The sequence below is a fragment of the Oncorhynchus keta genome, chromosome 1, assembly GCF_023373465.1.
Source record: "Oncorhynchus keta strain PuntledgeMale-10-30-2019 chromosome 1, Oket_V2, whole genome shotgun sequence".
NCBI classification, from domain to species: Eukaryota; Metazoa; Chordata; class Actinopteri; order Salmoniformes; family Salmonidae; genus Oncorhynchus; species Oncorhynchus keta.
In genome coordinates this window covers 52,697,221-52,712,438 of record NC_068421.1, presented here as the reverse complement: position 1 = coordinate 52,712,438, position 15,218 = coordinate 52,697,221, and the positions used below count along the sequence as shown (strand labels likewise).

At 47.8% G+C, this 15,218-nt stretch overlaps 1 protein-coding gene across 10 annotated transcripts in view; it reads left to right on the top strand.

Moving 5' to 3' along the window:
• LOC118387580 (nuclear factor 1 A-type) overlaps nt 1-15,218 on the top strand; it is a 236,119-nt gene that overhangs the window by 118,600 nt on the left and 102,301 nt on the right. For all 10 annotated transcript variants that reach the window (XM_052527429.1, XM_052527435.1, XM_052527438.1 and 7 more), the window contains exon 3: nt 8,255-8,317. In XM_052527429.1, the coding sequence (XP_052383389.1) occupies nt 8,255-8,317 (63 nt within the window). The remainder of the gene's footprint in view (nt 1-8,254; nt 8,318-15,218) is intronic.

Genomic DNA, 15,218 nt, shown 5'->3' with positions numbered 1-15,218 from the left:
CTGCTGTTTAGGAGACTGGTGTGACGACGCCTTTGACAGGCTCTGAGCACACACACACACACACAGACACACACACACACAGTACCTCGACACTGCAGCTGGAGCCTGTCAGCTGGGCCCTGGGACCACAGTGAAATACAGCTCATAGACACACACACATTCTCTCCCGGCTTTCTTCCTGTGTCACAGAAGGGCAGACCTCCCCAGTACTCACCAAGATTAGATCTCTGGCAAATGACAATCAAACTGACAACACTTTTTTTTGATTCAATACTGTACACCCTCTGACTGACGACAACTCCTGCTGTCCCAGGCTGCTGTCGGGTAGAAAAAGATGACATGAGGAGAAGTTCAAGATGTCTGCGTTCTCCTCCTCTCTTCCCCGTAACACAAGGGCCTGGCCACAAGCAGTGCACTATTTTAGGGGACAGGGTGCCATTTGGGAGACAGACAAGCAAGAGGAGCCTGTGAAATCTCAAGTGTTTGTCGACGTGTTGCTCACGATAGCTACGCTGTTAGAACCTGTCAGGGAGAATGTGTACAGTATTTGAGGGAGAATGTGTACCGTATTTGAGGGAGAATGTGTACAGTATTTGAGGGAGAATGTGTACAATATTTGAGGGAGAATGTGTACCGTATTTGAGGGAGAATGTGTACAGTATTTGAGGGAGAATGTGTACCGTATTTGAGGGAGAATGTGTACAGTATTTGAGGGAGAATGTGTACAGTATTTTCCGCGTCCCAAATGGCACTCTATTCCCAAAGCGGTGCACTACTTTTGTCGAGGGCGCAGAGCCAATTTGACAGTGGAAAGTAGGGCTGTAAAGCAGCCTCTATTGTACCTGTCCTGAGCTTTCTCCAGTTGTTAGTTGTTACCATAGCGAGAGCGAGTGTGTGTGTATTAAGCCAGACAAAGACAGGAAGTGTTTTTGGGCAGGGGGGACTGAACGCTTTTTCCATCACTATGATCACTGGACATCTTGTGGTGGGGGGGGTTGCGATTTAAAGAAAAGAGCATTACACACAGTACATTATTTTTATTTATTTAATTTAACCTTTATTTAACCACATGCCATTAGCTTGTTTGCTCAAAGCGAACGATATCTCTACCTTTTTTTGAGAATGCTTTATTTGTGTCTGCTTCATTATTATCTTATCTTCTCACCCACCAGTCCTCCTAGCATGTAAAACGCACACACACACACACACACACTTGGCTCTCATGCACAGTTGACCCTTCCTCAATCTTTCTATTTCTCCCCATCAGGGCTAAGGGAGGTCACAGAGCACATCAGATCCATGACAGCTTCGACTTTTCTCTCACAGTCCTGCTATTTAGAGAGAGAGGGAGAGAGACGGGGAGAGAGAAGATTAGACACAGAGAGAGAGAGAGAGAGTAAATTGAAAGCGGCCCCAGGGCTGTATGTTTCACCAGACCCCTAGAGAATGCTGGGATTGGACTGCTGTTTTTTATTTTTTTGCCTTGCTGGGAAAAGGCCAAGAACTTGTCTCTCCTCCTCGGCCTCCCCCCTTTCTTTTTCCACCCTCTTCCTAGAAACGACGGCAGAATAACAGCAGAGGAGAGGAGGAAGGAGGGAGTGAGTGAGCAAGGTCCTCTCTCTCTTTCTCCCTCTATCTTCCCTCTCTCTCCCCTTCTTCATTCCACATAGCCCAGCCTACGGGGCCACAGAGTTTGACTTTTCCCACAGTTTTCTTCTGGAGCAGCAGGGAGGTCTAGTGAGCCAGCTAGGAGCTCTCTCTCTCTCTCTCTCTCTCTCTCTCTCTCTCTCTCTCTCTCTCTCTCTCTCTCCTCCTCCTCCTCCAGGCTTCCCTCACTCCCCTTCTCTTTATCTCCTTCACTGCATTGTTCCCTTCTTTCCCCAATGAGCCCAGGGGCCTTTGTAAGCCAGTGTCCAGGAGGGCAGACCCAGAACACTGAAGCACCTATGAGGAGGTGAGCTAGATCGGGTAGATGGAAGTATAGATGAATGTGGAGAGGTAGAGCCGGATCGGGTAGATGGAAGTATAGATGAATGTGGAGAGGTAGAGATGGATCGGGTAGATGGAAGTATAGATGAATGTGGAGAGGTAGAGATGGATCGGGTAGATGGAAGTATAGATAAATGTGGAGAGGTAGAGATGGATCGGGTAGATCTAAGTATAGATGAATGTGGAGAGGTAGAGCCGGATCGGGTAGATGGAAGTATAGATGAATGTGGAGAGGTAGAGATGGATCGGGTAGATGGAAGTATAGATGAATGTGGAGAGGTAGAGATGGATCGGGTAGATGGAAGTATAGATGAATGTGGAGAGGTAGAGATGGATCGGGTAGATGGAAGTATAGATGAATGTGGAGAGGTAGAGATGGATCGGGTAGATGGAAGTATAGATGAATGTGGAGAGGTAGAGATGGATCGGGTAGATGGAAGTATAGATGAATGTGGAGAGGTAGAGCCGGATCGGGTAGATGGAAGTATAGATGAATGTGGAGAGGTAGAGATGGATCGGGTAGATGGAAGTATAGATGAATGTGGAGAGGTAGAGATGGATCGGGTAGATGGAAGTATAGATGAATGTGGAGAGGTAGAGATGGATCGGGTATATGGGAGTATAGATGAATGTGGAGATGGGTGAAGAGAGAGGTGGAGATGATAGATGATGACGAAGGAGAGTTGTTGAGGTGAAGACAGGCTGGAATGGAGGCAGACTGGAGAAGAGGCAGCAGAGTGCTTACAGCTTTACCAGGGCTGCAGCAGCAACCGGGATCAAACCGTGAACGACCTGAACCTACACACACCTTCCTTCACTTGTGGAAACGGCAACAAATAGAATAGACATAGGACAACTGGAGACGTTCCCTAATGCCTATGTCCAAACCTTACACACACACACACACACACACACACACACACACACACACACACACACACACACACACACACACACACACACACACACACACACACACACAGTTCACCAGCCCTTGACACACTCAGTAACACACAGTGGAGTGTGTTCTTTAATGGTTTGGGAGGGGCGTTACGGCACAAACATAACTTATTGACGTTCAGGATATTGGATAAGACGATAATTAAAGACGTTATTATGTCTTGTACAGTATTGACAGACCAAACATTAGCCCTTGATGCCTGGGCTATGTTCAATGGGTAAGAGACGTTTTGAAAACCTTTAGAAATGGCAAGGTTCTCCTGGAACTTTTCCAATTGGAAAGCTTCTTTTTTCCCCTCTTTTTTTTTTTTGTTGCCCTACTGAACAACCCGTTTTTGTTTTTTTCCGGGGCCGGTTTTCAGGTCGACGGGAAAACAGAACCCTTTATGCCCTTGTTCTTCTTCCACACTCCTCCAAGGTGGTCAGTGTTTTTATTTCCACACACACGCTCGCGCTCAAACACCCGAGCTGTCTAGATTGAAAGGACAGTCGGGATCTGTAAACACAGCCACTGTAACTTTACACTCGTTTGTCCCCTCTTCCTCAGCCCCCCAAAAAATAACGCGCGCACGCTCGCCAGCGGAACGCAACTCATGTACACACATTCAGTACAATCAAACACACGCTAGCAATCGCACACACGCGCAGGAGTGGGATCGAGGCTGTGCCGTAGATGAGAAGCAGAAGGGTTCTATGTAAACACTGAGCTTATTAAATATGGAGTGACGTAAGGGAGCCTGGATGAAGGTCGAGGTTAGCCAAACACTGGACACAGGGAACGCAGACAGAAACAAACTCACCCGGGCAGGCACTCCCTATATGCTCTCTCCTTTTTCTACTTTGCCCTGGCGCAGGCTAGATATGAGTAGCGCCTGTGTGCTGACACCGTGCACTGAAAGGACCTCAGCGTGCCTTCAGGTTTAACCCTACAGGGACCGATTTCAGAGAAACGATTCAAAATGGCCGCTTACGTTTTGTCACGTACTGTAGCTATTTGAAACTTCCCACGGCTAATCTCCATGTTGATTGGGACCAGTGTTACAGTTGATATAACAAAACCCACATCAAGTGTCCCGGTGGTGGATTGTTCTGGAACGGCTCTCCGGTCATGTACCATTTCATTCCGAGGAAGGGAGGGTGTCAGGGTGATGGAGAGAGGAGGGAGGGATGGAGGACGAGAGGCTTACAGGAATGCCAAATTAAATCCGAAGGTTTTGGCGAATCCGGCCACAATCGTTCAACAAAGCCCGGGCTTGACGCTCAACTCGGCGAGAGGGGTTGGAGAAGAAAAAAAAGCTCGGGAGGGAGACGAGAGGAGACGATACTTGTGAAAACAATAAGCCAATCCCTGTGGCTTCACCTTCCATTGATGGCGGACAGAAAGGGCCGTTTGTATTTCTAAATGAAGTTTCTGCCTCCTCTTTTATTGGCATGCGTGTTCCTGGGCTCAGTGTGCAAAAGGGCCTTTAGAAAGCAGGGTTTTAACACACAATTGGATTACAGCACGAGCACTTGGTGGGAAAGCGGGCCGGCGGGAGGGAGAGGGACCCGGGAGAGGTACAGAGGGTTTGGCGCATGCATAATGAAGTGGCCGCTGGGGCGGGCTGAGCGGGCCAGGCGGTGTTCCCCTCTCAGTCGAGGCTCAGAGTGGGAGAGGGAGAGAAGGTAAGAAAGAGACACTGGAGACTGCGAGCGAACGAGGGGGAGACTGAAGAGAGGGAGAGAACTGTGGGATGGAGGGAGGAAAAAGAGAGGGTACACAGAGGCCGAAGGAGCGAGGGAAAGAGACAAATCTGGGAGAAGACGGGGAGAGCGCAGACAGAAAGAGACTAGAGTGAAGCAGAGAGAGATAGGAGAGGGAGGGACGAGACAGAGGGATGACCTGGGAATGTGTGTGTCTGAGGCAAAGAGCTGCACCAGTAGAGCAGTCAGCACACATGCAGCCGCGAGGACGTCCCCTAACGATCTAATTAGTGTGTCAACTCGTTCACTAATTCAACTACCAGCCATCAAGACATTCCATACACACACACACGCACATTCCCCCAGCTCTCCTCATCTCTCTTCCAGGCCCGAGACACCACTATATACTCCCACTCTAGTAGTAGTATTCCGTACTCTACTGTAATCTGCTCTCTCCCATTGGTCCGTTTAATAGACGAGGGCCTGCTCGTAAAAGTTTACCAGCTCGGTGGTTAAGAGTGTTACTGGTCTAGCCAGGTCGTGTTAAAGACCATACAGAGAACCAACGGTATGTAGCCACAGTTAGACCCTAGGTCTTATTCATTAGGTAGCAAACGGACTGAAACACGGATGGACAACCTGAGAGTGTCCAATCAGAAATGCTTGTTTTCTGTTACAAAACATTTTGCTACGGTGTGCACTAATGAACACGACCCAGGCTTTACTCTCTCTCTCTCTCTCTCTCTCTCTCTCTCTCTCTCTCTCTCTCTCTCTCTCTCTCTCTCTCATGACTCCGTTGTAAAAAAACATCGGTTGCTATGGTGAAAATACAGCCTCACACAGCTCGGACCGTTAATTAGTCGTATGAAAGTTATTGGCCCGCCGTAGAAGGAGCTGTGACACTAATCCTGCAATGTATTAATGCCTCCAGTGAGGGGTGATAAATTCCATGACAGTGCATATTCATAACGGCGTAACCATAATGAACGGTCTCTTATCCAGCCGTTGATCTATGGTGGCTGTAGTGCATCCTCTGTCTGGACTGGAAGGAGGTGCGTAGGGGGGTCTTTTGGCTTTCTTTACTTTCTGTACCCCACCGGTCCCCCCCATCAAGTGCCCACCCCTTCAGGGCTCTTAGACGTAGTAGTGAAGGGTGGGAGGTGGTCAGAGCCCTATACCAGACACGGCCCCTGGCTCTAGTCCTCTCCTCCTTCCCTTCAGACGGAGGGAGAGAAAGATAAAGAGCGACTTGTTAAGGGACTTGTATAGAGGCTGCGTGAATAGGTCTTGTTTGTGTGTGTGTGTGGGGGGGGTTCGTTGTTTGTTGTTTAGTGTGTTTTTTTTGTTGTCTTGTTTTAATCGGCCAGATTTTTGCCCCCCCCTTTCTCCCAGCTCTGAGGGCCCTCAACAGGGGGTAAATGCAGATGTGAGACACAGTCTGGGTCTCACGCCTCATTTGCATATTTAATTAGCGAGGGGGAAAGGCGCGTGAGAGCGCCGGGGTAGACTAGGGTGGAGGGGGGGGCGGGCTGTGGACTGTGTGAAAGTGCCTCCCCCACCCACACCCAGCAGCACCCAGCCACTAGCCTCATGCCCCCGGCGAACCACCCCCACCCCACCCCTCTTTCAACCGCCTCTGTTCGGTTGCTGGGGGGACGTTTTGTTCCGCGGGCCTCCCGATTGCCTTTGTTTTAAGCTGTTGATGCAGACCACAAACGCTGAGCAGAATGCAAACAAGTTCCCTCTAAATTGTTTACTTTGTCTTGCGAGTGGAGGGAAACCACCAGCCAAAAACCTTTCTCCTTTTTTTAAATTTGTTTTAGTATTTCAAGCAACATATTTGACTTTCTGTCCTCCCTTCGCTGTTTTTGCCGCCTTTCGTTGCCCGTCATCCCTCTTGACGTTCCAGTCACGTATGTCCGGAAAGTTTTTTTTTTTTTTTCCCCGCGTCATTGGTTGCCTCGGAAATGGACCTTTTACACTCTCACCCCGACAGATCAAAGTGGTCAATCAGCTTGTCTGGTAACACTTGCCTCTGAAAAATCTTTGTTTTTAGAGATAAACATTTGGTGTAAAACGCACTCAGCCTGATTTCTCTCGCCAGCAACAGAGCAGAAAAACATTTCGGTGGAGGGAGGGGGGGATGAAACTCTATGCCAAAAAACCATGGTCCTGGTTCGATTTTATCTCAGCCTTGTTAAGATAAGTACCTCCTCTTGCAACTATTTCACTACTCTGGCAAACATCTTGTACCTATTTCAGTAGAACACAAGCAAACTAGTTTCAGTGAATCAGCCTTCCAGCCTATGTGTAGCAGCAATACCAGGCACGTCGTCCTATCAGCCCAGCAGGCCTTGAGTCATAGCTCTCTGTCTCTCTGCTTGGCTCTCTTCAGTCCCGACTCCCGGAGTGGAGATGGGTAATATTTCTCCCACTCCCAACAATTTTATCTGCAGCCCGTCGGATCGATACAACCCAGCAGCAGCTAAATCATCCAGAGGTTATGTTCCTCTGCCATTTTTGGCAGCAGTAAAAAAAAAAGGGGAGGCGAAACATAAGGAGCGGACTTCTTCGGCACCAAGAACGGCTCTTTTTACACGTGACTTCCCTCACCGTCGCTGTCACCGCTAACGACGGTGTTAGACGTTCTTGCGCCGGGGCAGAAGAATTGCCCGTAAAATGTATGGGTCTTTATGAGCCATGGATGGAGTTGTTGCGGCAGGCATCGGCTTCTTAGTGTTTCTCCAGCCAGACCAATTTCCATAAGTGAGTGTTTGCCAACAGTGTGACATCCTCGCACTGGGCTTTCTCTCCAGAAGCCTTATTCCCCCTTTCCTTTCCCCAACCACAAATTCCTCAACTCCTTCCCCACCTCTGACCGACACCACATCGGAAAACATGTCAGTCTAAAAAGCCCCAGAAAAACACTCCGACACCCCACGCCACCACACCTTTCCACACAACACCCACAGACAGCGTAGTGCACTGTCAGGACAGTGAAGACGCTGACACAGGCTGGACAGCACAGTAGAGTACGATGAGACGAAGGCAGAGTCAATGTCATCGAGGAGGAGGGGCATCGACCCACCGCACTAGACCAGACGAGCCAGTAGTCTACAGTAGCTTTAGCCCATGGCCTGTCAGTCAGTCAGTCTGTCTATAGCTACGGTTGCAGTCTCCTACAGTGTGGCTCAGGCTGTGCCAGTGTGCAGTCGATGCGTAGGCCGGGGGGGGGGACAGACACCCGCATCGATCGCAGAGCTTGAGACATGGGGGCTAGGGTTTCACCTGAGCACACTCATTCACACACACACACACTCACACAGAACACACCCGGCGGGTTGGGTTAACCCTCTGACTGTAGGCAATCCCCCGACCGCACTCACATGCACAGTACTATGGTGACAAAATGCATTGAGTATTGCGACCGAAGAATCTTACCCTATCCGCGTCTTTTCATGGACTCTGCGTGTTTCGCAGTCTTGTCTTACCTTGTGTATATCCATGGCATCTTCTTGTCGACGAAAAATGTACCATCTTGGCTTTCATGAAAGTTACGTAGTGAGACCCTTTGCTCCAGTCCCTTACAGTATCTCTCTCTCTCTCTTCTCTCTCTCTCTAGATGGCCAGTCAGACAGTCCCAACCAGCAGAGTGAGTCTGACATCAAGGACCAGCCTGAGAACGGTAAGAGTCTAATGACAACGTTGTACTCTACTATAGAACTACTGGAGAACTGTAGTACTACTGGAGTATACTAGTACTATCATAGCACATTTGATTTATGAAGTGCTTTTTCTGCAATCGTGCTACTAAAATGACCAGTACACAGATGTGTGTGTGTGTGTGTGTGTGTGTGTGTGTGTGTGTGTGTGTGTGTGTGTGTGTGTGTGTGTGTGTGTGTGTGTGTGTGTGTGTGTGTGTGTGTGTGTGTGTGTGTGTGTGTGTGTGTGTGTGTTCACCTGTCTTCATTCCTACTCCTGCCCGTCTGTAAAATTACACCCCCAACCAGTGCCTGCCGAGCCAATGCTTTGAAAATACTTCCCTCCTTGGAGTGATCACTGATCTCAACACGACTGGATTGCGCAAAGCCGTGTGGCATGTAGAGTCCTTGCTTTGACCTACGGTATCCAATCACGTCAGAGCAGTGTTCACTTGAAGGGAGGAAGGAAGTCTTACTATTTTTTTTATTGACAAAACAATGACAAAGGTGCAATCGGGTAATGGGACATTTTTCTTATTTTAAGTCTCAAATGGGAAGGACCATTCCACATAAGTCCACTTCTATTCACATTCACTTAACCTTCCTGTACGATTTTAAACTACAGTACTTTCTGCCAGTTGGATTTTTTAAATTATCCGTGCCAAAAATTGTCTGGACGCTGTCGGGGAGAAAGAGTTGATTTATTTTTCAACCCCCCCCCGCGCCGAAACCACACAGACACACACACACGGACATGTCTTTTGCCTTCGCTAAGCAGTGTGGTTGTGGCCCAGCCAGGCCTCTTCTCCTGGGCTGCTCGGTGCTGGCGATTTACAACACGCTCACCCCCCGTGTGAACATCTAGCACCTAAAAGCCAAAGGGGAGACGGGAGGCCATTACCTAGCCATGAGGAGAGTGTGAGTGTGTGTTTGGGGAGGGGGGGGAGGGGGGGGTCGACCATCTCTCTCATAAGTGTCTAGTGTTGTTTTTATAACATGACCATATCTTAAGATTGTCCCTGCCAACACCCCGTTGCCTTATAACAAATGTCTTTCCCACTCCCCAGATAGCTGGGAGTGGTACTTAGTATAGGGAGAGGGACCTATTTGCGCGTGACACCGCCCCACCCTGTGTTTGTGTTTGGGACTTTTTATAGCAATTAACACAGACAGACAGATGAGGAGCTTGTTTATTCCCCCACCCCCCTTCCCTCTCTCCTCCTCTCCCCCCTCCCTCTCACCTCCCCTCCTCCTCTCACCCCCTGGCCCATATGTAGCTGATGTCATCCGCTCATCTGCTCTCTCTCTCTCTCTGTCTCTCTCTCTCTCTCTCTCTCTCTCTCGCTCTCTCTCTCTCTCCCTCTCTCTTTTTTCCCTCCCCTGTGGATGAACTGAAGGTCGCTCCATCTTGCATGTGCCTCTCTTGTGGATATCCAACATCACCTCCCATAATGCCTATGTGATATTTTAGTTTTATTTATTTGATTTAATGTTTTCTTTTTTTGGGAGGGAGCCAAAGTCCATCTGCTGGCTGGCTGTAGCGCCGGGTCGAGATGAGTTGTGCATGTGTGGGTACTCAGCAGAGGGAATAATCCCTCCCTCCCTCCCACACACACACACACACACACACACGCACGCACGCACGCACGCACGCACGCACGCACGCACGCACGCACGCACGCACACACACACACACACACACACACACACACACACACACACACACACACACACACACACACACACACACACACACACACACACACACACACACACACACACACACACACTTCCTAAAAGTCACCTCAGCCTAACAGACAGGTCATCTCAACCGCTCAATCATGTACCAGTTAATCGTTGATGTCTCAACCTAACCTACAGCTCACACTGTCTCAACCTAACAAACAGCTCACACTATGTCTCAACCTAACATACAGCTCACACTATGTCTCAACCTAACATACAGCTCACACTATGTCTCAACCTAACATACAGCTCAAACTAGGTCTCAACCTAACAAACAGCTCACACTGTCTCAACCTAACCTACAGCTCACACTGTCTCAACCTAACCTACAGCTCACACTATGTCTCAACCTAACCTACAGCTCACACTGTCTCAACCTAACCTACAGCTCACACTATGTCTCAACGTAACATACAGCTCACACTATGTCTCAACCTAACCTACAGCTCACACTATGTCTCATCCTAACCTACAACTCACACTGTCTCAACCTAACCTACAGCTCACACTGTCTCAACCTAACCTACAGCTCACACTGTCTCAACCTAACCTACAGCTCACACTATGTCTCAACCTAACCTACAGCTCACACTGTCTCAACCTAACCTACAGCTCACACTATGTCTCAACCTAACATACAGCTCACACTGTCTCAACCTAACCTACAGCTCACACTATGTCTCAACCTAACATACAGCTCACACTATGTCTCAACCTAACCTACAGCTCACACTATGTCTCAACCTAACATACAGCTCACACTGTCTCAACCTAACCTACAGCTCACACTATGTCTCAACGTAACATACAGCTCACACTATGTCTCAACCTAACCTACAGCTCACACTATGTCTCAACCTAACCTACAGCTCACACTGTCTCAACCTAACCTACAGCTCACACTATGTCTCAACCTAACCTACAGCTCACACTGTGTCTCAACCTAACCTACAGATCACACTATGACTCAACCTAACCTACAGCTCACACTGTCTCAACCTAACCTACAGCTCACACTGTCTCAACCTAACCTACAGCTCACACTATGTCTCAACCTAACCTACAGCTCACATTGTCTCAACCTAACCTACAGCTCACACTATGTCTCAACCTAACATACAGCTCACACTGTCTCAACCTAACATAAAGCTCACACTGTCTCAACCTAACCTACAGTTCACACACTGTCTCAACCTAACATACAGCTCACACTGTCTCAACCTAACCTACAGCTCACACTGTCTCAACCTAACCTACAGCTCACACTATGTCTCAACCTAACCTACAGCTCACACTGTCTCAACCTAACCTACAGCTCACACTGTCTCAACCTAACCTACAGCTCACACTGTCTCAACCTAACCTACAGCTCACACTGTCTCAACCTAATATACAGCTCACACTGTCTCAACCTAACATACAGCTCACACTATGTCTCAACCTAACATACAGCTCACACTGTCTCAACCTAACATACAGCTCACACTGACTCAACCTAACCTACAGCTCCCACTGTCTCAACCTAACCTACAGCTCACACTGTCTCAACCTAACCTACAGCTCACACTATGTCTCAACCTAACATACAGCTCACACTATGTCTCAACCTAACATACAGCTCACGCTGTCTCAACCTAACATACAGCTCACACTATGTCTCAACCTAACCTACAGCTCACACTGTCTCAACCTAACATAACAGCTCACACACTGTCTCAACCTAACCTACAGCTCACACTGTCTCAACCTAACCTACAGCTCACACTATGTCTCAACCTAACATACAGCTCACACTGTCTCAACCTAACCTACAGCTCACACTGTCTCAACCTAATATACAGCTCACACTGTCTCAACCTAACCTACAGCTCACACTGTCTCAACCTAACATACAGCTCACACTATGACTCAACCTAACATACAGCTCACACACTGTCTCAACCTAACATACAGCTCACACTGTCTCAACCTAACCTACAGCTCACACTGTCTCAACCTAACATACAGCTCACGCTGTCTCAACCTAACGTGTCACACTATGTCTCAACCTAACCTACAGCTCACCCTTTCTCAACCTAACATACAGCTCACACTATGACTCAACCTAACATACAGCTCACACACTGTCTCAACCTAACCTACAGCTCACACTGTCTCAACCTAACCTACAGCTCACACTATGTCTCAACCTAACCTACAGCTCACACTGTCTCAACCTAACCTACAGCTCACACTATGTCTCAACCTAACATACAGCTCACACTGTCTCAACCTAACATACAGCTCACACTATGACTCAACCTAACATACAGCTCACACTATGTCTCAACCTAACCTACAGCTCACACTATGTCTCAACCTAACATACAGCTCACACACTGTCTCAACCTAACATACAGCTCACACTGTCTCAACCTAACCTACAGCTCACACTGTCTCAACCTAACATACAGCTCACACTATGTCTCAACCTAACATACAGCTCACACTATGTCTCAACCTAACCTACAGCTCACACTATGTCTCAGCCTAACCTACAGCTCACTGTCTCAACCTAACCTACAGCTCACTCTATGTCTCAACCTAACCTACAGCTCACACTATGTCCCAACCTAACCTACAGCTCACACTGTCTCAACCTAACCTACAGCTCACACTGTCTCAACCTAACCTACAGCTCACTCTATGTCTCAACCTAACCTACAGCTCACACTATGTCTCAACCTAACCTACAGCTCACACTGTCTCAACCTAACCTACAGCTCACACTATGTCTCAACCTAACCTACAGCTCACACTATGTCTCAACCTAACCTACAGCTCACACTGTCTCAACCTAACATACAGCTCACACTATGTCTCAACCTAACCTACAGCTCACACTATGTCTCAACCTAACATACAGCTCACACTGTCTCAACCTAACCTACAGCTCACACTATGTCTCAGCGTAACATACAGCTCACACTATGTCTCAGCGTAACATACAGCTCACACTATGTCTCAACCTAACCTACAGCTCACACTATGTCTCAACCTAACCTACAGCTCACACTGTCTCAACCTAACCTACAGCTCACACTATGTCTCAACCTAACCTACAGCTCACACTATGTCTCAACCTCACGTACAGCTCACACTATGTCTCAACCTAACCTACAGCTCACACTGTCACAACCTAACATACAGCTCACACTATGACTCAACCTAACCTACAGCTCACACTGTCTCAACCTAATATACAGCTCACACTGTCTCAACCTAACCTACAGCTCACACTGTCTCAACCTAACCTACAGCTCACACTATGTCTCAACCTAACCTACAGCTCACATTGTCTCAACCTAACCTACAGCTCACACTATGTCTCAACCTAACATACAGCTCACACTGTCTCAACCTAACATAAAGCTCACACTGTCTCAACCTAACCTACAGTTCACACACTGTCTCAACCTAACATACAGCTCACACTGTCTCAACCTAACCTACAGCTCACACTGTCTCAACCTAACCTACAGCTCACACTATGTCTCAACCTAACATACAGCTCACACACTGTCTCAACCTAACATACAGCTCACACTGTCTCAACCTAACATACAGCTCACACTATGTCTCAACCTAACATACAGCTCACACTATGTCTCAACCTAACCTACAGCTCACACTATGTCTCAACCTAACCTACAGCTCACACTGTCTCAACCTAACCTACAGCTCACTCTATGTCTCAACCTAACCTACAGCTCACACTATGTCTCAAACTAACCTACAGCTCACACTGTCTCAACCTAACCTACAGCTCACACTGTCTCAACCTAACCTACAGCTCACTCTATGTCTCAACCTAACCTACAGCTCACACTATGTCTCAACCTAACCTACAGCTCACACTGTCTCAACCTAACCTACAGCTCACACTATGTCTCAACCTAACCTACAGCTCACACTGTCTCAACCTAACCTACAGCTCACACTATGTCTCAACCTAACATACAGCTCACACTATGTCTCAACCTAACCTACAGCTCACTATGTCTCAACCTCACGTACAGCTCACACTATGTCTCAACCTAACCTACAGCTCACACTGTCACAACCTAACATACAGCTCACACTGACTCAACCTAACCTACAGCTCACACTATGTCTCAACCTAATATACAGCTCACACTGTCTCAACCTAACCTACAGCTCACACTGTCTCAACCTAACCTACAGCTCACACTATGTCTCAACCTAACCTACAGCTCACATTGTCTCAACCTAACCTACAGCTCACACTATGTCTCAGCCTAACATACAGCTCACACTGTCTCAACCTAACATAAAGCTCACACTGTCTCAACCTAACCTACAGTTCACACACTGTCTCAACCTAACATACAGCTCACACTGTCTCAACCTAACCTACAGCTCACACTGTCTCAACCTAACCTACAGCTCACACTATGTCTCAACCTAACATACAGCTCACACTGTCTCAACCTAACCTACAGCTCACACTGTCTCAACCTAACATACAGCTCACACTATGTCTCAACCTAACATACAGCTCACACTATGTCTCAACCTAACCTACAGCTCACACTATGTCTCAACCTAACCTACAGCTCACACTGTCTCAACCTAACCTACAGCTCACTCTATGTCTCAACCTAACCTACAGCTCACACTATGTCTCAACCTAACCTACAGCTCACACTGTCTCAACCTAACCTACAGCTCACACTGTCTCAACCTAACCTACAGCTCACACTATGTCTCAACCTAACCTACAGCTCACACTATGTCTCAACCTAACATACAGCTCACACTGTCTCAACCTAACAACAGCTCACACACTGTCTCAACCTAACATACAGCTCACACTGTCTCAACCTAACCTACAGCTCACACTATGTCTCAACCTAACATACAGCTCACACTATGTCTCAACCTAACCTACAGCTCACACTATGTCTCAACCTAACATACAGCTCACACTGTCTCAACCTAACCTACAGCTCACACTATGTCTCAGCGTAACATACAGCTCACACTATGTCTCAGCGTAACATACAGCTCACACTATGTCTCAACCTAACCTACAGCTCACACTATGTCTCAACCTAACCTACAGCTCACACTGTCTCA